Genomic DNA, 22,110 nt, shown 5'->3' with positions numbered 1-22,110 from the left:
TGGTCTGCACAATCTGTGTAATCTCTCAGTTGATACAGGATGGATAATTGAGTGCCTTTCAGTTATAGCAACCCATAGAGTCCTTTCGACATAGTCTGAATTTGGTAGGGCATTGTACTCGTTCTTCAGGTGTATTATAAATCAATTAATATTCTTCAATGTCTTCTCAGTCATACAGATTCTATTACTGCAGGTGAAGTTCTCTCAAATTTATTGTTTTGATATTACTTTTGAATTACCACCAGTATCAGATTCACACTCAAGCAATAAAATGAAATTGTTCAACTATATTGTTCAAATGTTGGATTTTTAAAATTTTGTTTGGGGTATTTTAGATTTGACTTCGGGGGGTAGCTTATATGTTCTCAGAAAAGATACACAAAACACTCAGAAAAGGCCGCTCATTGTCCTAAACCAGCACTAGTCAATCCTGTTTACCAATTTTGTCTGTACATTGCTCACCTTCCTCTCCTGGAAGCAAAAGCTTGATCTGCATCACCAACCTATGTAATCTTTTATTCCAAAATGTTATGAAAATTTGCATAGTTCACATGTTTTGCTTCCGGTTGTAAACAGTATTATTGCTGGTGCCATTCACAGTAGCCATAAATTCCCTCTTTTTTTTTTTTTTTTTTTTTTTTTTTTTTTTTTTTTTTTTTTTTTTTTAAAGAGATTTGTAAATAAGAAACAACCAAATGTGTTATGATGATGTTAACATTTATTACACTTTGTGTTTATTGACTTGTAAGTTAACTGTTTGTAATAGGACAACTCTTTTCTAGGAACTGGAAACCAGAACACCTCTTTTAAAGATGCAAATGAGTGACCTGACAGAAGCAGTTAAGCAGAATGCAGAAATGGAACTCAAATTTAAAGAAGTGTTGCTAGAACTACTGAGTTTGAGGAAGTCCATGACAAATATGAGGACTAACTTGAACCCAGATGATGACTTTGGTGAAACAGAAAAAAGTGAAATGCAGCAAGATACAGTGGATGTGGAAAAATCTGACAATTTCAGAGATGTTGCTGATATTGTTGATTATCTACGCACTAGACCACAATTAGTGTCTACAAAAGAGTTTATTTCAGAGACAACACCAAAAAGATTCTTTGGTTCTAACAGTACTGCTGATAATGAGAGGCTCTTTCCAAAGTCAGTAAGTATGAGAAAGTACCACAAAGTTCATTTTAAATAATAGTAGTAATAATAATAATGTTTTGAGGGATGTACAAAAGTCAATAAAGTCTCGATGGATGTACAGTTGTCAGCCGCAATCGAGCATTGAAATAATTCAATTTCGAAAGTTGAAATATTTTCTGTATTGGGACTGGAACCCGGATTTCCCACTGTGCCTTAACTGATTTGGCTATCCAAGCACACTTTCCTTCTGAGCTAAGTTCTAAACTTTATCACACTCTACAAAGTAATGTCCCTATCAATTTATATCACTTTGCTTGCAGTGTTGTATTCCCGAAAGAAGTATGGGCATTATTGTACATCAGCATTGGAGATGTCATAGCAGTCAAGTTTACAGACATGAGTGGTGCCTGTTCTGTCGGACATGTCTGACAGAACAGACCCCACACATTTGCAATAAATAATAACATAAATAAATAATAATATAGCACTCTCTCTCTCTCTCTCTCTCTCTCTCTCTCTCTCTCTCTCTCTCTCTCTCTGTGTGTGTGTGTGTGTGTGTGTGTGTGTGTGTGTGTGTGTGTGTGTGTCAAAGATTTACAACATTTTCATTCTTATTTATGTGCCTGGTGACCGTTCAACCTCTGAAGTACCAGGTAATAATAATTAAAGTTTGCACTTTGAATCGTGCAGTAGAAGAACTTATCAGTTAGATACATTTAAGTTGTGCTTGTTTGGGCCCAAAAAAGTGTATGAATGAATTAAAAGAATATATGAATATACTAGTCATAGTGCATAAGTGGAACACACCTTCCTCTCTTGTAATGCTTGGTGGTTGTTATTAAAGCTACTCACGTTTGTCCAATGTGGGCAGTAATTGTTGTACAGTACCAAAACTTGGTAGATGTAAATCTGGCACTGTACACTGTTTGTCTGACAGCATGACATCCATGCTGTCATTCGACAAGCCATAATGTGAGTGAACAGGCCATGGCTATCAGAAAGAGAGATCATGCACTGTTAGTGAAACTGTTTTATGTGAACAGCAGCAGTTACAATGTTGCACTGAGACTGTTGCCAACTAATAGGTCTGAGGAGAGGTTTGATCTCATTAAATGGTTTAAAGGAGATTGTAATGAAATTCGGAAACACGGGTGATCTTTGTGACACCCATTGGAAGTTACAGACGAGGTTGCTTTTGCTGCAACTGACCATGCGTCATATCCCCTGGGTAGTGATAGTACTTGTGTGGTGTCAAGAGAATCGTCCATCCTACGGTCAACAGTACAGAAAGTTGTGTGGTCTATTTTACATTGGTACCCATATAAGATGCAGACAGTGCAGCAAATGGAACCTCATGATCCATGGCAATGTTCTGAAATAGCTCTCCAGTTTCTACCTCAGATTGAAACTGTTTATATGCTGTTTGATGATCTGTGTGCAATATTTGACATTCTTGCATTAATGTTTCAGTGACATCATCTGTTCCAGGTTAATACACATAACAACAAACAAGCTGTTTTGTTCTTAAAATATGCAATGAACTTCATGTAATGATGTCAAAACTTGTAATGGGAGAAGTAAAGGTAACACCATGTAAGATAATTTTGTTTAAGTTAATTTTTTGTTTTTTTCTGATGCAGTATGTGAAAGTGCAATTATTTGGAACAGTGAATGCTCATTTATGTATACCCATGAAATGAAACAAAAGAAATTCTTAAGTACAATGTTTGAAAAGTGTAAATGCAGTAAATATATATGACAAAAATTTTTAAGAACATGAAAATGTTTATATATCATGGACAGTGTGCTTAAAAACATTTTGCCTTCCAATGTTTCGTTATGTAGGTTACATTACTCTCTGTGATCAGTCATCAGATGTAATCACCAAGATTCGCTTGTTAGACTGTCATTGGTACCTTCTTTCAAACAATTGTCAGTCCCGATGGAACCTTTCAGCCCATCTCCCCGAATATTCACCCATACAAGACTTGAAAACATCTAGATTCAAGTGGAGTACATGAACTTTAGAGACATTCTGCTTCCCATTGCTGTGGAGTTCTTCAAAACGCCCACTACCACACCCCTGTAATTGTCCACCCTGTGATTCCCTAGGAAACCATTCACTACATCCCGGAATTTCTTCCAGGCCTTTCTTTGAACTGGTAGAATCTTGCTGATGAATGTGTCATCAAGAAGTAATTTTTTCATGTAGGGTCCACAAAAATTCTGCCCTTTATCTTACCCTCTGATAGTTTGAGTAACACATTCTGGAGTTACTTTATTCCATCTCATGTATCTAATGCTTTTACAAAGGCCAAGCTTAAAATGGGATGGAGGTATTAGAATCTTTTCCTGTTTGACAAGGGATTCATGTATTTCTGACCTCTTTGTAAACCCATCAAAAACAAAATCATTTTGAAATCACAAATTACATCCCACTGTTGTTCAACATATTTCACCACCTGAAGGAGATGTTAGAACACTGGAGAGTAATCATCCTTTAGGTGTGTCGAATGAGCGATTGGAATTGATGGATACTTGTCTCCATTATGGAGGAGAGCAGCTTTCAGATTATTACAGGAACTATCAAAGAGGAATTGCCAGTCCTTTGGATCACAGTTAAATCCTATTTCTTTGCAAAAGGTGAGCATATTGTGGCAATAGCACAGTTTGTCTGTCAGAGTGATGTAGTGAGAAAGTTTCATGGTGATTCTGCTGGTTGGATATCTTGCAAATCTTTCCACTACTTTAGTCTTGATGTTAGAATTTTTGAATTGGATTTTGTAAGTCCTAGATCCCTGATCAAGTCATTTAACTCATTTTTTATGGAGTAGTAAGGTGTTTCATCATCATCCTCTGAAAAGTCTATTACGTGATCAATTTCGCTATTTGATTCACTACTGGCGTCTTCACACTCCTTCAGTACTAGTGAGGGAGGAATAGGAAGCTCCTCACTGTGTGTAATGGGCCTAAGAGATGATGGCAAGTCTGGGTATGCAATAACATTGGTTTCCTTACCCCTCCTGTGATGAGACAAGTCAGCAACACGGAAATAGCAGTTGGAGAGGTGATATGTTGATTCTTGCCAAATTCTAGGTACACCAAATGTCATTTTTTTCTGTTTTCTCCTCTATACCAGGCCTCGAGAGTGGTTCTGCAACACCCACACGCAAATGTGGTGCCCAGTTCTTGTCTAGGTCTCCTGAAGGGATACCAAAATAAGACCTGTATGCTGAATGGGAATTGTTAGCAGCCTTTACTGTATGCTTTACTGCTTTCGATCCCACGAAGACACCACATACATAACAAAAACAGTCTGGATGATGCTTAAAACAACGGGAAGTTGCTGTTAGTCATTAATAATGTGAATCTGAGACAGCTGTCATATGATTGAAATGTTTATCCATCTCATAGATAAAGTGTTCTTAGCTAATATAATTTTAACCAATTAATTTCATATAGTTGAGCATAAAAAGCAAAGAAGTTTAGTTTAGATGTGATGTGATTCGTTAAAAACAAGCACAAAATTCACTTAAACAAGCAAAAGATTTTCTTATGGTACATAGTGGGTCATACAAATGCCCTTCATGTTATTGTAAATTATACAATGTTGTTTTAACAATATGAAATGAAAGAATTGTATGATGTGGCTATAATTAAAATGCAGCTACTCACAGAGATACAGTGTGGTCTGTATTTATCCTATGGCTGCAAAACTTGGTAGATATTCTAATGTGCAAAAAAAAAAAAAAAAAAAAAAAAAAATAACTACACGGTTTGTTCAATATATGCACTGGAGACATCGACAACGTGCTTTAAGTGGCAGATTTGCACCTGGTGGCCTAAACTGGAACTAATTTTTTTCCATTGTAAGTCAGTTCTGTATTAATGCATTATCATATCTATCAAGTTTCAATACCATACAATAACTGCAGCCCACACCGGACCTCTGTCAGTAGCTTTATTTTAATTACAGAATAAGAGGGAAAGATGTGTTCCACTTATGCATTATGATTAGTATGTTCAAATATTCCTATAATTCATTCATACAGTTTGACCCAAACGAGCACAACTTAAATGTATTTAATTAATAAGTTCTTCTACTGCATGATTAAAATTGTGGACATTCCTCACATCTCAACTCAATATCGATGGTTTCCGTCATTGTACTTCTCCTTTGTTGCATTTAGAATAGAATCCATATATTGTTCTTTTTTACATTTTTTTTGTTAGCTGTCATATATATTGTCATGTTGTAACCACAGTGATGTCCACATCCGAAAACAGGGCCGTGAGTGAAGTACAACACAGCACTGGGAGCATGTTTTTTTTTTTTTTTAGACGCACAGAACAGAATTATCTCGTGGGTGGAGAGTATTGCTGTTTACACAAACGTCAAATATTCCAGAATATGCAAACATTACAAATGTAAGAAATATTGAGAACCTCTTAGAAATGGTAAATACTAAATAACAAATATTACTACTGACAATATTATGAAGGAAAGTTGCTACTCACCATATAGTGGAGATGCTGAGTCGCAGATAAGCACAACAAAAAGACGCACATTTAAAGCTTTCGGCCATTAAGGCGTTCATCAACAATAGATCTCTCTCTCTCACACACACACACACACACACACACACACACACACACACACACACACACACACACACACGCGACTGCAGTCTCAGGCAACAGAAACGTTGCCCTGTGTGTGTGTGTGTGTGTGTGTGTGTGTGTGTGTGTGTGTGTGGTATTGTTGACGAAGGCCTTAATAGCTGAAAGCTTTAATTATGAGAGCCTTTTTTTCTGCAATTCAGCGTCTCCACTGTATGGTGAATAGCAACTTTCCTTCATAATATTGTTACATTCCATCCTGGATTTTCCATTGTTTGAAATATTGCTAGTGATCAGATGTGAACTGGCAACTTCCGCAGCATGCCGACCAGTGACACTAAATGCAACTGCTCATTTGGTGCAGCACAGCTTGCAACTGTTGTCCTTTTACACCTTTCGTAGATCTATTCTGATTTCTTGTCTGACAGATTGTGCAGTGTTATGCTTCAGTTTCAGCCAACAATCTTGGAAGTTCACTGAGTGTGATTTTGCTTTTTCCTTTCATTTGCTTACTCTTGAATTAGTACTGCTCACCTTGTTTTTCAGTTAACCATTAATTTACAGTGCCTGAGGAAAGACAACAAAGAGTGATGTTAATAACTACACTATTGTGGTCTGCCAAAGAGAAGAAATCTGATATTTTCAAAACACCATAGAGTGGTAAATATTTCATACTCTCAGTGGCTAAGTACCATTTCCTGTTTACTATCTGATTTTTATTTATCAATCAACTTCACATAGTTGAAATTTCAGAGAATTCATAAAGTTCTGGGTGGTGCAATGCCGATGATTTAAATAAACTGTTCTTAACCCTGTGAAAAGGATTGTACTGTTCTTCATTCCAATTCCATGGATTATCATTCTTCAGTAGCTTCTTTAATAGTGGATTAGGAAGACACCGATCTCCTGTAAGCCTTTGATAGAACCTGCACAGTGCTATAAAAGCTTTCAGTTGCTTTTTTACAAGTTGGAGACACACATTCTCCAATGGCTATTAATTTTACTGGATCTGGGTTGATTAAATAGAATGAAATTAAACCCTCCAGTTTTGATTTTTTTCCATGCATACTCAATTTAATTTTACTTTATAGTGACTTCTGAATTCTGAATAATTGTTAGCATGTCATTCAGTATCTTAAGCTGCACCTCCCATGCGACAGTACTGATTAAAATGCCTCCAATATAAATTGTTAGCTTTTCCAACATTTTATCTCCCGGTATCTGATCTAAGACAAATACAAATGGTGATGCTGAAATATTTAAACAAAGTGGTATGACCTTGAATGAATAACGTCTTCCATTAAATAAAAATGCTGTATCTTTGTGCCTTCTTCCGTCTTATTTCAGCTACCAGTAACAGTTAGCTGCACACAAATTCATTAGACACTGCACAACTTTGGATGCTTACAGTGGTTCTTCTAGGTTCTCTGGTTGGTGAGGTTGCAGCAGAATAATTCTGTTAACTACATCTGCATCAATCTCAACTCTTTACAGTTGCATCTTTCTTGCTCATGATGTGTAGCAGCTTTACAATAAGTACTGTAACATCTTTCACTTACATCATAATCGACCTTTTTTTTTTATTTCTCCTTTTACTGCCAATGGGTTAAATGAAGGTATTGGATGTTTTTCTGCCAAAAATCAGCACCTAGCAAAAAATTCTTCATCTGCGTGAAACCACATGAATTCCTACCTATGTCAGGGTCTAGTTCACACACACACACACACACACACACACACACACACGGTGAGCTTATACAAAAGTGGATAATTACTTAAATGTAATGTCCACCTCTGGAGTCTTTGTACAGTTTTGCCAGATCAGTAATAGTGTGTAATTTTGTTCTATAAAAATAGAAATGAAAATAGTCAATGCCATAAATTATCAGAAGAACTTCCTTTCATATTTGTGAATAGCCTCTCTAGCCAGATACAGAATCTGTAAGCCCTTGTCATCCATTGAGTGCTATGTTCAACTGCCTATTGATAGTTGGAAGTAGGCGTCAGCTAAATAAGTCTTGGAGAAAAAACTTCCCCCAGTTTTGTCATCAAGTAGGCTGGAAATTGAGTTGGCTAAGTCTCGTATCTTATTGAGAATTAACATTTGACCTGTGTAACACAGAAAATTAATTCTTCAAATCTAGGTAAGTCTACTTTTACATTTCCCTTAAATGCAAATGTTTTTGGTCTAGTAAGATAAAATTGGGATTACTACTGATGTGTACTATTTAGACAATTGGTTTATCATATCCTTAATTTGATAACTGAAACTTGTGCACACTTCCAATCCAAACAGAATTTCTGTTGTGGACAACACTACTTTGAAAATGACAAATATTGTCCAGGTTTTTAAAAAGAAAGATCTAATTTTACTTGATTTTCAATAAGAAACTTGTCAATAGTAGATTAAAAAGGTATTTGTAGATTTGACAAGGTTTGGAGAATAACTCAGCCGTGTGTTTGTTTTCATGTTTAAAAGAAAATGGCTGTGTTTGTATGTAACGAAAATCAGTGACCTGTCCTGATGATACAGAAGGAAATATGGGCTTGTATATTATTTTCGTTATGGCTCCAGTATTGGAAAGGCAGAATAGTCTGGTGGTTAAGACACTGGATTCTCATTTGGGAGTTGTATTGAAGTTCTTGTTAGGCCACACAATTTTTTTTCTATGCCTTCCATAAACTGCTTAATCCAGATGAACTACAATTCAGATGAAATGAAATGAAGAACTGTAAGCAGGCATAAATGTCAAATGGTGGCAGTTGTGATTGGCTTTTGATGTGCATCCATAGTCGCACTAGTAAGAGTCTAGTGTCATATGTTCTGATGTCAGTACCTGGAGGCATCATTGTTGTGTGTAAATTGATGTCTCACATCAGTTTAGTAACAATGTTTAAAGATAATATTTTTCTTCTTGTGATTCCGTTTTTGTTGATGAAAACTATAGTATTAATTTATGATTGTCTGCCTGTATTGTGTTGGTATGTAATGTAGCATACCATTGAGTGTCTTAACTTTTTGAAAATTTCTTTTTATAGTTTTTCGATGAGGGCAGCCTAGCAAGAAATAAAATGTCCTTTGAAGAAGCAGAGATTTCTGGAGTTACACAACAAGTAAGTGAGGTTACGTTAATGATAATAGGAATTCATATTTATAGTTGTACTGATTACAGTAGTATTGTTGCTACAAAATAGAGCTTCAAAAACTCACACCAACAGGAAGTAATCAATAGAACAATAAAGCATAGTTAAAACAGGCAAAACATCTACACACACCCCACCAGACTTTCCGGGTAAGGAAACTGCTGATGCTTGGAATATGTGAATCAGTAGTATTCCTCTTGTATTTATTATTTATGATAGTGTTTCTGAAAATGGTCTTGTTTGTTGCCTTCAAAAGTCTTTTATTGTATGTGAAAGGAGTTAGAACAATGAAATCATTATTTTATTTGCTTAACTTGTTCAGTTGACAGAAAGGTTTTCTGCATGTGGCACCACCTCTTAATGTAGATCCAGAAGAAGGCCACTGCAACAGTGGCCGAAATGTTTCTCTACTATAGTTTTGTACACTATGATGCCGTACCATACTCAGAAAACTTTTATGTTAACTTACTCTGGCCTTAGAAGCTTACACAATTACATTAACCTGTTTAGATTAGAACAGTCAGATCATCTCTTACATTGGATGAAGATAGTCTCTCTTTCTAATGTTTTTAATGTCTATAATGCCGCATCAACTTTCAGCTAAAGCAGGCTATTTCGAACGTGCACTTGCAGTGTATGTGGCACACACACTGTGGAGGCTGCCCACCAGACAACTTGGACTTGTTGGAAAGTTTGTCATATACTGTCCAAATTTTGTGCTGTGCCACCAGCTCAGTTGCCTTTTAAAATGTGAGAAAGGAGCAAATGGCAACTATGGCGACATCTATTGCTATTGTGTAGTATCTTTTTTACCAAAGTCAGTTTTCTGTATGTTCTTTGTGTGGTAGGAAGTCTTACTATTTACTAAAATGAAAGGAGAAAAATAGTTGTAATTTATTGATTACATATGGGAAGCTGACTTAGCCATTATGGATATAACGAGACCTTTAAATAATCTAAACATGTTATTACAAGGAATGAATCTGGCCCACTCAGATAGCTGCACACATTATCACGCTGTTTCTAGGATTCAGAGAAGTGTGCTGGCCCCATATTGAATCTACGCTGTAGGTTGAGGAGGACTTGTGTGTTGATCAGCTGGATGTGGTTTTTAGTTCGTTTCCCCACATCTGAGTAGGTGAATACTAGGCTGGCATACACATCCCGCCTCATTACATGATTTACTAACATTTAGAAAACATTTGCACACTTTGCAAGGGATAGAACTAGACATAGACAATTGGAGTACACAAATTCCATCCTGTGGAACAAAGGGGTGGTGAGAGGGAGGGCATCTGGTCACCCTCTACCACTAACACCACCAAATCCTAAAACGAACATGCCAACCTTGTGAAAATAGGGATCATCATCATCAGTTATCTGCTATATTAGCAGGTCCTTTGCCTCTCCATTTTCTGCGATCCATTGCTTCCTTCTTAAGGCTGCTGTATGTTGTACCGTCCATCATGTCATCAGTATCTGGAATCTCTTCCTTCCTTGCTTCCTTTTCCCTTCTACATAACCTTCTAAAACTGTTTTTATCAGTCCGTCATTCTTTCTTAATATATGCCCAATCCAATTTCTTTTTCTTCTCTTTATTACATCTAGTAACTGTCTTATCTCTCCCACTCTTCTCAGTACCTCTTCATTTTTTGCTCTGTCCATCCAACTTATTCTTTCCATCTTCCGCCATGTCCAGATCTCAAAAGCCTCCAGCCTTTCTCTATCTTTTTTCCTCATAGTCCATGTTTCAGTGCCATATAGAAGAACACTCCATACAAGACATTTTATGAGTCTCTTTTTGAGTTCTCTGTTCAGACTGCTGCAGAAGATTCTCCTTTTCTTATAAAACACCTCTTTTGCCATTGCTATTCTTGTTTTGATTTCTGTGGTGCACTTCCAGTCGGTGTCTAGCCTGCTTCCAAGATACTTAAAATTTTGCACCTGTTCTAGTGTTTCTCCATTCAGCATAATTTTTATTTCCTTATTTCCTCCTAGTGCCAATACTTCTGTTTTATTTGTGTTAATTTTCATTCCATATTTTTTTCCGTTAGTTGCAATGGTGTGCACCAAATCCTGTAACTCTTTTTCCCCTGTTGCTAGAAGGACCATGTCATCAGCAAATCTCAAACACCCTACTCTTCTTCCTCCAATTTCTACTCCTTTGCCATCTAATGAACATTAGTCAATCATATTTTCCAAGTAGAGGTTGAAAAGAGTTGGTGATAAACAGCATCCTTGTCTTACTCCTTTTCCTACTCTGATCCAGTTTGTACTTTCTCCTCTCACTTTAACTGAAACTTTTTGATTAAGATATTATAAGTTAAGTCTTCTGGTTTTCCAGTCCACTCTCTTTTCCCTCATTATAGTCGCCAGCTTGTCCCAAACCACATTGTCAAATTCCTTTTCTAGATCGATGAAGCACATATATAGGTCTCTTCCTTTTTCAATAAACCTTTCTCCCAAGATTCGTAGGAGCCCTATTGCATCTCTGGTGCCCGTATTCCGTCTAAAGCCAAACTGCTCCTCGCCAAGATTCTCCTCCATTACTTTTTCAAGTCTTTTATTAATTATTCTTAACATCACTTTGGCTGCATGTGAAATGAGGCTGATTGTCCTGTGCTCGCTGCATTTCTTGGTTTCTTGTTTTTTCGGTAATGGAATCATTACTGTTGTCAGAAAGTCCTCAGGCCATTCACCACTGTCATATATTTTATTATGTTGTTGTTGTTGTTGTGGTCTTCAGTCCTGAGACTGGTTTGATGCAGCTCTCCATGCTACTCTATCCTGTGCAAGCTTCTTCATCTCCCAGTACCTACTGCAACCTACATCCTTCTGAATCTGCTTAGTGCATTCATCTCTTGGTCTCCCCCTACGATTTTTACCCTCCACGCTGCCCTCCAATACTAAATTGGTGATCCCTTGATGCCTCAGAACATGTCCTACTAACCGATCCCTTCTTCTGGTCAAGTTGTGCCACACACTCCTCTTCTCCCCAATCCTATTCAGTACCTCCTCATTAGTTATGTGATCTACCCATCTAATCTTCAGCATTCTTCTGTAGCACCACATTTCGAAAGCTTCTATTCTCTTCTTGTCCAAACTATTTACCGTCCATGTTTCACTTCCATACATGGCTTCACTCCATACAAATACTTTCAGAAATGACTTCCTGACACTTAAATCAATACTCGATGTTAACAAATTTCTCTTCTTCAGAAACGCTTTCCTTGCCATTGCCAGTCTGCATTTTATATCCTCTCTACTTCGACCATCATCAGTTATTTTGCTCCCCAAATAGCAAAACTCCTTTACTACTTTAAGTGTCTCATTTCCTAATCTAATACCCTCAACATCACCCGACTTAATTCGACTACATTCCATTATCCTCGTTTTGCTTTTGTTGATGTTCATCTTATATCCTCCCTTCAACACACCATCCATTCCGTTCAACTGCTCTTCCAAGTCCTTTGCTGTCTCTGACAGAATTACAATGTCATCGGCGAACCTCGAAGTTTTTATTTCTTCTCCATGGATTTTAATACCTACTCCGAATTTTTCTTTTGTTTCCTTTACTGCTTGCTCAATATACAGATTGAATAACATCGGGGAGAGGCTACAACCCTGTCTTACTCCCTTCCCAACCACTGCTTCCCTTTCATGTCCCTCGACTCTTATAACTGCCATCTGGTTTCTGTACAAATTGTAAATAGCCTTTCGCTCCCTGTATTTTACCCCTGCCACCTTTAGAATTTGAAAGAGAGTATTCCAGTCAACGTTGTCAAAAGCTTTCTCTAAGTCTACAAATGCTAGAAACGTAGGTTTGTCTTTCCTTAATCTTTCTTCTAAGATAAGTCGTAAGGTCAATATTGCCTCACGTGTTCCAGTATTTCTACGGAATCCAAACTGATCTTCCCCGAGGTCGGCTTCTACTAGTTTTTCCATTCGTCTGTAAAGAATTCGTGTTAGTATTTTGCAGCTGTGGCTTATTAAACTGATTGTTCGGCAATTCTCACATCTGTCAACACCTGCTTTCTTTGGGAGTGGAATTATTATATTCTTCTTGAAGTCTGAGGGTATTTCGCCTGTTTCATACATCTTGCTCACCAGATGGTAGAGTTTTGTCAGGACTGGCTCTCCCAAGGCCGTCAGTAGTTCCAATGGAATGTTGTCTACTCCGGGGGCCTTGTTTCGACTCAGGTCTTTCAGTGCTCTGTCAAACTCTTCACGCAGTATCTTATCTCCCATTTCATCTTCATCTACATCCTCTTCCATTTCCATAATAGTGTCCTCAAGTACATCCCCCTTGTATAGACCCTCTATATACTCCTTTCTGCTTTCCCTTCTTTGCTTAGAACTGGGTTTCCATCTGAGCTCTTGATGTTCATACAAGTGGTTCTCTTATCTCCAAAGGTCTCTTTAATTTTCCTGTAGGCAGTATCTATCTTACCCCTAGTGAGATAAGCCTCTACAGCCTTACATTTGTCCTCTAGCCATCCCTGCTTAGCCATTTTGCACTTCTTGTCGATCTCATTTTTGAGACGTTTGTATTCCTTTTTGCCTGCTTCCTTTACTGCATTTTTGTATTTTCTCCTTTCATCAATTAAATTCAATATTTCTTCTGTTACCCAAGGATTTCTACTAGCCCTCGTCTTTTTACCTACTTGATCCTCTGCTGCCTTCACTACTTCATCCCTCAAAGCTACCCATTCTTCTTCTACTGTATTTTTTTTCCCATTCCTGTCAATTGTTCCCTTATGCTCTCCCTGAAACTCTGTACAACCTCTGGTTCTTTCAGTTTATCCAGGTCCCATCTCCTTAAATTCCCACCTTTTTGCAGTTTCTTCAGTTTTAATCTACAGGTCATAACCAATAGATTGTGGTCAGAGTCCGCATCTGCCCCTGGAAATGTCTTACAAATTAAAACCTGGTTCCTAAATCTCTGTCTTACCATTATATAATCTATCTGATACCTTTTAGTATCTCCAGGGTTCTTCCATGTATACAAACTTCTATCATGATTCTTAAACCAAGTGTTAGCTATGATTAAGTTGTGCTCTGTGCAAAATTCTACCATGCGGCTTCCTCTTTCATTTCTTAGCCCCAATCCATATTCACCTACTACGTTTCCTTCTCTCCCTTTCCCTACACTCGAATTCCAGTCACCCATGACTATTAAATTTTCGTCTCCCTTCACTATCTGAATAATTTCTTTTATTTCATCATACATTTCTTCAATTTCTTCATCATCTGCAGAGCTAGTTAGCATATATACTTGTACTGCTGTAGTAGGTGTGGGCTTCGTATCTATCTTGACCACAATAATGCGTTCAATAAGCTGTTTGTAGTAGCTTACCCGTGTTCCTATTTTCCTATTCATTATTAAACCTACTCCTGCATTACCCCTATTTGACTTTGTGTTTATAACCCTGTAGTCACCTGACCAGAAGTCTTGTTCCTCCTACCACCGAACGTCACTAATTCCCACTATATCTAACTTTAACCTATCCATTTCCCTTTTCAAATTTTCTAACCTACCTGCCCGATTAAGGGACCTGACATTCCCCGCTCCGATCCGTAGAACGCCAGTTTTCTTTCTCCTGATAACGACATCCTCTTGAGTAGTCCCCACCCGAAGATCTGAGTGGGGGACTATTTTACCTCCGGAATATTTTACCCAAGAGGACGCCATCATCATTTAATCGTACAGTAAAGCTGCATGCCCTCGGGAAAAATTACGGCCGTAGTTTCCCCTTGCTTTCAGCCGTTCGCAGTACCAGCACAGCAAGGTCATTTTGGTTATTGTTACGAGGCCAGATCAGTCAATCATCCAGACTGTTGCCCTTGCAACTACTGAAAAGGCTGCTGCCCCTCTTCAGGAACCAGATACCCCTCCGTTGTGGTTGTACCTACGGTATGGCTATCTGTATCGCTGAGGCACGCAAGCCTCCCCCCCAACGGCAAGGTCCATGGTTCATGGGGGGGATATTTTATTACATAGCCTCAATATTTCACTATTTCCATCGTGGTTCAAGCATTTTAGTATTTCTCCCGGTATTGTATCTGTACCTACCGCTTTGCCATTTTTCATTGCAGCTATGGCAGACTTTACTTCTTCCATTATGATGGTCTGTCCTTTCTCGTCATCACTTACACTGTTGTGTGATTCAAGTTCCAGAGTTTCTGGTTTGCTATTTGTGTCATATAGCTCTTTTATATATTCTTCCCATCTCTGGAGGACATTGTCACGATCTTTGTACACTACCTCTTCGTCTTTACTCAAAATTTCCATAGTAGCACTTCCTGCTCTGTTTTGTTCCTATGTCATTGTATTTACTCTGTTGTATAGTAAGTCCTATCTTCCCTTCCTGTCCAGTTCTTCAATTTCATCACATTCGTCTTTTAGCCATTTTTTCCTAGCCTGCTCAAGGGATTTTCATCAAATAGGGATAGAGGACAGGGAAAAGAAGACTTAAGGAATGGATGTGCCGATCATTAACATGTGTGATACGTGGGGAAAGGAAGGAATTGTTTTATTTTGTATCTAAATTTGGTGGTTTTTCTTACCAGATTCATTGTCATTTTAACTTAATTAGTTGTTATTTTTTGCCAGATACGTTGTTTTTTTGTTGCTTTTATTGTAATTTTTTTCTTTTTTCCAAATTCGGTGCTTTTTCCTTTTTTCTCCAGTCAGGTGGTATTTCTTGCAAATTGCCAAGTTTTTGCCAAATTCAGTTTTTTTTGTGCCAAATTTGGTGTTTATGTGGTGTTCTGAGATACCATGCAAGAAGAGTTTACAACAGTGGGTAGCAGAAGGACTGTGGATGTCTGTCCTTAGTAACATTGCTGCGTGCATACCAGTCACTTTGCCCTTAAGAATTGCCCCCTGGAGTGGCAGCGCCACCAGAAAGAGAGATGTGTGCTTACGTAACAGTCCACGAGCCAAAATTGTCAGTTACAAGCTGTAAATCAGTCATAGTCATGCTAGCGAGTTGCTGCAGAACATTTGTTGTGTCTTCAAGTCGTTGAGTAAGATAGAAACAGAGGCTGATAGACAGACAGTGGTTAGTCTTCAGTAGAAACAGAACAGTGAATAGAATTATCATGTATGGGCAGAGAGCACCTGCCTAGAGATTTAACTGAGTACTGTTAGTTTGTAACTGTTCTTCAAATAATGCGTCGAGACAAAAGATTAGTTTTCTTTGAACTTAAGTTCAGAGAATGTTAATTAGTTCATGTTCATGGAACTGTAGTCAATACAGAACAGATAGTCTAAACCTGCATTCTACGTTCGCTGTCACCAGCATTACCAAAGTTGAATAACATATTCACTATTCTGGGTTACTTTCATTGTGAGTGCATGTGCTGCCCTAGAACCCACACATCTGTCATACCAGGACACCTTTATTAGTCTTTTTCAGCGGCAATGATATTTTCATCAAAGAGGGTGCTCTAAGTCCACAACATTTTTTGTTAAATTCTGTGTAATGTTGATGTTATGCTGTCTGCATTCTGTGCTGAGTGCAGCTTCGTTTTGGCTGTACTGCTTGCCTGATGCTGCTACGTGTGGTGAGACAGCATTCTGGCCCCTGTGGAATACTTCCATTTGATTTTAAGAAAACTATGTGCTGAAAAAAATTGATTTCTGCACATCTTACAGTATCATATCTTCATTTCTTAAAAGACTGAATTTCTTTTCGTTATGTCATAGTTAACTGTGCTGCATCAAATTTAGTAAAACATTGCACAAAATTGTAAAGAGTTTGCAGAGGTAAAAATGCATTGCATAAACTTTGTGTATGGTTGGTTTTAGTTCATACATTTCCATGTGTGAATTGTAGATAAGCTATCGAAATTTTATTTACAATTGAGAGCAGAATGATACCTCATTTCATTCTTGAGTTATTGAATTTCGCATTCAACAGAAAGCTGCACATAGTTTGCCAATTTCTGTCCCTGCATATTGCGAATAATATGGTCATATTTCATAAATGGTTCAAGATATCAAAATGAAGTTATTTTGCAAATGATAGCATGTAAAGAGGAACATATGTTGTATGATAAATACTCGAAAGTTCTTTATTCACTGGCATATGAAAGCAACTTGTTCGCAGCAGTGAGAGGTTGGTAGAAATGCACGTGTAAACATGTCAGTAGCGCATCAGCAAAACCAAATGGCATGGTATCCGCACTTGGGGAGCAATGGTGCATGACAAGTTATCTCATCTACAGCAGTTAAAATGTAAGAGGGATGTTAATTTTAAAAATATTTTTATGAAAATTATTCATAAGGTTAAGATGTAGCCGACTGAATTCACATGTTTTGGAACTTCTACGTATTGTGGTAACAAAGGACTTCACAAGGGTAATTGGGACAGACAAAAGCTTGTAATTCACAATCTTTGATTTTTGGTGTTTTGTAGTGTCTTGCATACAACACAGTCTCAATATTTTCCATCAGTATCCTGAGAAAATCTCACATATGCTTATACACTCCTGGAAATGGAAAAAAGAACACATTGACACCGGTGTGTCAGACCCACCATACTTGCTCCGGACACTGCGAGAGGGCTGTACAAGCAATGATCACACGCACGGCACAGCGGACACACCAGGAACCGCGGTGTTGGCCGTCGAATGGCGCTAGCTGCGAGGCATTTGTACACCGCCGCCGTCAGTGTCAGCCAGTTTGCCGTGGCATACGGAGCTCCATCGCAGTCTTTAACACTGGTAGCATGCCGCGACAGCGTGGACGTGCACCGTATATGCAGTTGACGGACTTTGAGCGAGGGCGTATAGTGGGCATGCGGGAGGCCGGGTGGACGTACCGCCGAATTGCTCAACACGTGGGGCGTGAGGTCTCCACAGTACATCGATGTTGTCGCCAGTGGTCGGCGGAAGGTGCACGTGCCCGTCGACCTGGGACCGGACCGCAGCGACGCACGGATGCACGCCAAGACCATAGGATCCTACGCAGTGCCGTAGGGGACCGCACCGCCACTTCCCAGCAAATTAGGGAAACTGTTGCTCCTGGGGTATCGGCGAGGACCATTCGCAACCGTCTCCATGAAGCTGGGCTACGGTCCCGCACACCGTTAGGCCGTCTTCCGCTCACGCCCCAACATCGTGCAGCCCGCCTCCAGTGGTGTCGCGACAGGCGTGAATGGAGGGACGAATGGAGACGTGTCGTTTTCAGCGATGAGAGTCGCTTCTGCCTTGGTGCCAGTGATGGTCGTATGCGTGTTTGGCGCCGTGCAGGTGAGCGCCACAATCAGGACTGCATACGACCGAGGCACACAGGGCCAACACCCGGCATCATGGTGTGGGGAGCGATCTCCTACACTGGCCGTACACCACTGGTGATCGTCGAGGGGACACTGAATAGTGCACGGCACATCCAAACCGTCATCGAACCCATCGTTCTACCATTCCTAGACCTGCAAGGGAACTTGCTGTTCCAACAGGACAATGCACGTCCGCATGTATCCCGTGCCACCCAACGTGCTCTAGAAGGTGTAAGTCAACTACCCTGGCCAGCAAGATCTCCGGATCTGTCCCCCATTGAGCATGTTTGGGACTAGATGAAGCGTCGTCTCACGCGGTCTGCACGTCCAGCACGAACGCTGGTCCAACTGAGGCGCCAGGTGGAAATGGCATGGCAAGCCGTTCCACAGGACTACATCCAGCATCTCTACGATCGTCTCCATGGGAGAATAGCAGCCTGCATTGCTGCGAAAGGTGGATATACACTGTACTAGTGCCGACATTGTGCATGCTCTGTTGCCTGTGTCTATGTGCCTGTGGTTCTGTCAGTGTGATCATGTGATGTATCTGACCCCAGGAATGTGTCAATAAAGTTTCCCCTTCCTGGGACAATGAATTCACGGTGTTCTTATTTCAATTTCCAGGAGTGTATTTTTACTATTCCTGTGTAATGTCCTTAATTTCATTTGTCAGAATGGGAAAAATAAGTTCCTGCAGCAGAGTTAGGAACACATAAATTAGTTTGAGAAATGTTTCCTGCATAACGTTATTTGACATTTTTGCTGCTTGTTTCCATGGGCAGCCTTTTTTTCAAAAATGCCCTACAATGTATTGAAATGTAGCAACAAAAATAAATCCATATTATGGTTCAGATTTTGAGTTTTATTCTATTAGGTGGTTAGATAAGTCAGAAGTTGCACATACGGAAATGGCAATCATTTTGCATACCAAAAAATTCATGTAGAGGACTAACTTGGCTCATAAGTGCAAGAGCTATAAAGTAAGCGTAGAGTTTTCTGATAATCCACTACTAAATGCGGAACTCACAATTTTATTTAATGACATCTATATGGAATGCTTTCTTCATGATGTTGATGCGGCATAGTTCCATTTCTACACATTGCTGTAACCTTGATCTAGAAAATCTTATTGTAATGAATGATGGTGCCTGATGAATTGGAAAATACTTAATTTGGTAACATTGGTGGAATTTGGAACAGCCTTTGATTGCAGAAAGTATTTTTTAAATATTTGTTGTCGATCTATATTATCATAGTTAGATATCACTCTTTTTGCTAATATATTCGGCATGCTTACAGTGCATACTGTCCTTTATGACTAATGTTTGCTTACTTTGACCAACTCCAGCAGCTATGTTGACCTGTTCGAAGCCTTCTGGCAGCATTGAGTGTGTGCCCACAACGACATTTTGAATATCTGTTATGCATACATGATCTTAAAGCTGTAGCCTTGTAAGGAGACGCACCATGTGGCGAATTAAGTGTGTGATGATGTACAACTGATTGCTAAGCTCAGTGCTCGATGGTCTGTGTAGACCTCAGTAAGGTATCCCAGTAAATAGTAGTGAAATCTTTTAAAGGCACACACTAACATCTTGATTTTGTTGGCTGAGTAAGATCTTCCACAGGACATAAAGAAATTATGTGCAAAACTGCTTGTTATAATTGTCTCATCTCTAGTCACACTTGGCAAACTAGAACAGGTATGCATCCATCATTAAGCCTTTGTAAAATCAGGGTGGTAAAACACCATTTCTCCACCTAGCTCCTGTTTTGAGGGTGTTGAATGTTCGCTGCTCCACTCCCAGTGGATGTTTACTTAGCAGCCAGTTCAGTGACAGGTCATTTTGAGCCCGACTAAGTACAAACTGCTGCATATGGACAAACACATGTTTTTGGGTTTGCCAACGGCTAGTTCTAATGGAATGTTGTCTACTCCTGGAGCCTTGTTTCAACTTAGGTCTTTCAGTGCTCTGTCAAATTCATATCTCCCATTTCATCTTCATCTAAGTCCTCTTCCATTTCCATAATATTGCCCTCAAGTACATCACTCTTGTGTAGACCCTCTATATACTCCTTCCACCTTTCTGCTTTCCCTTCTTGCCTTGAACTGGCTTTCTGTCTGAGCTCTTGATTTTCTTACAGGTGGTTCTCTTTTCTCTCCAAAGGTCTCTTTTCATTTTCCTGTAGGCAGTATCTATCTTACCCCTAGTGATACATGCTTCTACATCCTTAAATTTGTCCTCTAGCCATCGCTTCTACATCCTTACATTTGTCCTCTAGTCATTCCTGCGTAGCCATTTTGCATTCCTGCCAGTCTCATTTTTGCGATGTTTATATTCCTTTTTGCCTGCTTCATTCACTGCATTTTTATATTTTCTCCTTTCATCAGTTAAATTCAATATCACTTCTGTTACCCAAGGATTTCTACTAACCATTGTCTGTCTACCTATTTGGTCCTCTGCTGCCTTCACTATTTCATCTTGCAAAGCTACCCATTCTTCTTCTGTTGTATTTCTTTCCCCTGTTCTTGTCGTGTGTTCCATAATGCTCACTCCGAAACTCTCAACAACCTCTGGTTCTTGCAGTTTATCCAGGTCCCATCTCCTTAAATTCTTATGTTTTTGCAGTTTCTTCAGTTTTAATCTACCGTTCATAACCAATAAATTGTGGTCAGAATCCACTTCTGCCCCTGGAAATGTCTTACAATTTAAAACCTGGTTCCTAAATCTCTGTCTTACCATTACACTATCTGTCTGAAACCTTTCAGTGTCTCCAGGCCTCTTTCAAGTATACAACCTTCGTTTGTGATTCTTAAACCAAGTATTACTTAAGATTAAGTTATGCTCTGTGCAAAATTCTACCAGGCAGCTTCCTCATTCTTTACCTCCAATCCGTATTCACCTACTACTTTCCTTCTCTTCCTTTTCCTACTATTGAATTCCAGTCTCCCATGACTATTAAATATTTGTCTCCCTTTACTATCTGAATAATTTCTTGTATCACATCATACGTTTCTCCAATCTCAAATTTAGAGGACTGTAATATGGACCTTCCAGCAGCTCAGTTATGCCCAGTCAGGTATTTATTTAATTTTGTTATTCACTTACGATTAGCTAGTGGTTCAATGCAGGGCACAAACATAATGCTTCATGAGCCTTCACTTGCAACATGCAGACAATTTTCTTTTAAGATTGTGAGTTTTTCCTCAAATACATAGGAATACTGCATTAAGAGAGATCTTAACTCTCCACGGTTCTGATGGTTTAAGTCACTATCTTCCTTTGTCTTGTTAATCACTTTTGTCAAATTAATTGAACTTGTGCCATTGATGTTTTGTAGTGGTTCATACTCAATACCTACCATACATACGTTCACTTGCCGATAACATGGTGATGTGATTTAAGTTTTCCACAACCTCATGGCCCCATACCTATATCTCAGTTCTATCCCTGGGAAAGTCAATTATTCCTTCCTTTTAGCATAAAAAACCTCAATCCCTAGGACAATTCTGGTACCCCCAGTAAAAGCATGCTCCACTACAGCATTGAGTACTGCCATTTCTTGGCAAACCTGCTACTTCTTATGCCTGCTATGCTCTCTAGCTGTGAATAATACCTTCACACTGTTTATAGGAAGCTTCAAAATTTTTTGATCCTCTTTTACTTTATAGTACAGTTCCGGCATTGTGACACTAAGATTGCACCCTTGTAAGGTACAGCTTCTACTAATATTTCTTCACTACACATAGTGATGAGTGTTTATTTGACATTGGTTTTTTGTGTACCCTCAGGCTTGTGACTAGTCTAACTCGGGCAGTTCCAATGCTGCCGTTGTCAAAATCATGGGAGGGCACAGGTAGTATAGGCTACCTGCCAGATGGCCCTAGTGTAAGCATTCTGCACAGCCATAAATTATTGT

The 22,110-nt window shown here is 39.0% G+C and overlaps 1 protein-coding gene across 2 annotated transcripts in view; it reads left to right on the top strand.

The window, feature by feature from the left end:
- The window catches only part of LOC124605312 (nucleoprotein TPR-like), a 404,625-nt gene that overhangs the window by 91,765 nt on the left and 290,750 nt on the right, over positions 1–22,110 (top strand). For both annotated transcript variants that reach the window (XM_047136896.1, XM_047136895.1), the window contains exons 8-9: positions 783–1,157; positions 8,801–8,875. In XM_047136896.1, the coding sequence (XP_046992852.1) occupies positions 783–1,157; positions 8,801–8,875 (450 nt within the window). The remainder of the gene's footprint in view (positions 1–782; positions 1,158–8,800; positions 8,876–22,110) is intronic.

This window comes from Schistocerca americana, chromosome 3 (genome assembly GCF_021461395.2).
Source record: "Schistocerca americana isolate TAMUIC-IGC-003095 chromosome 3, iqSchAmer2.1, whole genome shotgun sequence".
NCBI lineage: Eukaryota > Metazoa > Arthropoda > Insecta > Orthoptera > Acrididae > Schistocerca > Schistocerca americana.
The sequence above is the reverse complement of the archived record's forward strand: the minus strand, read 5'-3'. Positions and strand labels throughout refer to the sequence as shown.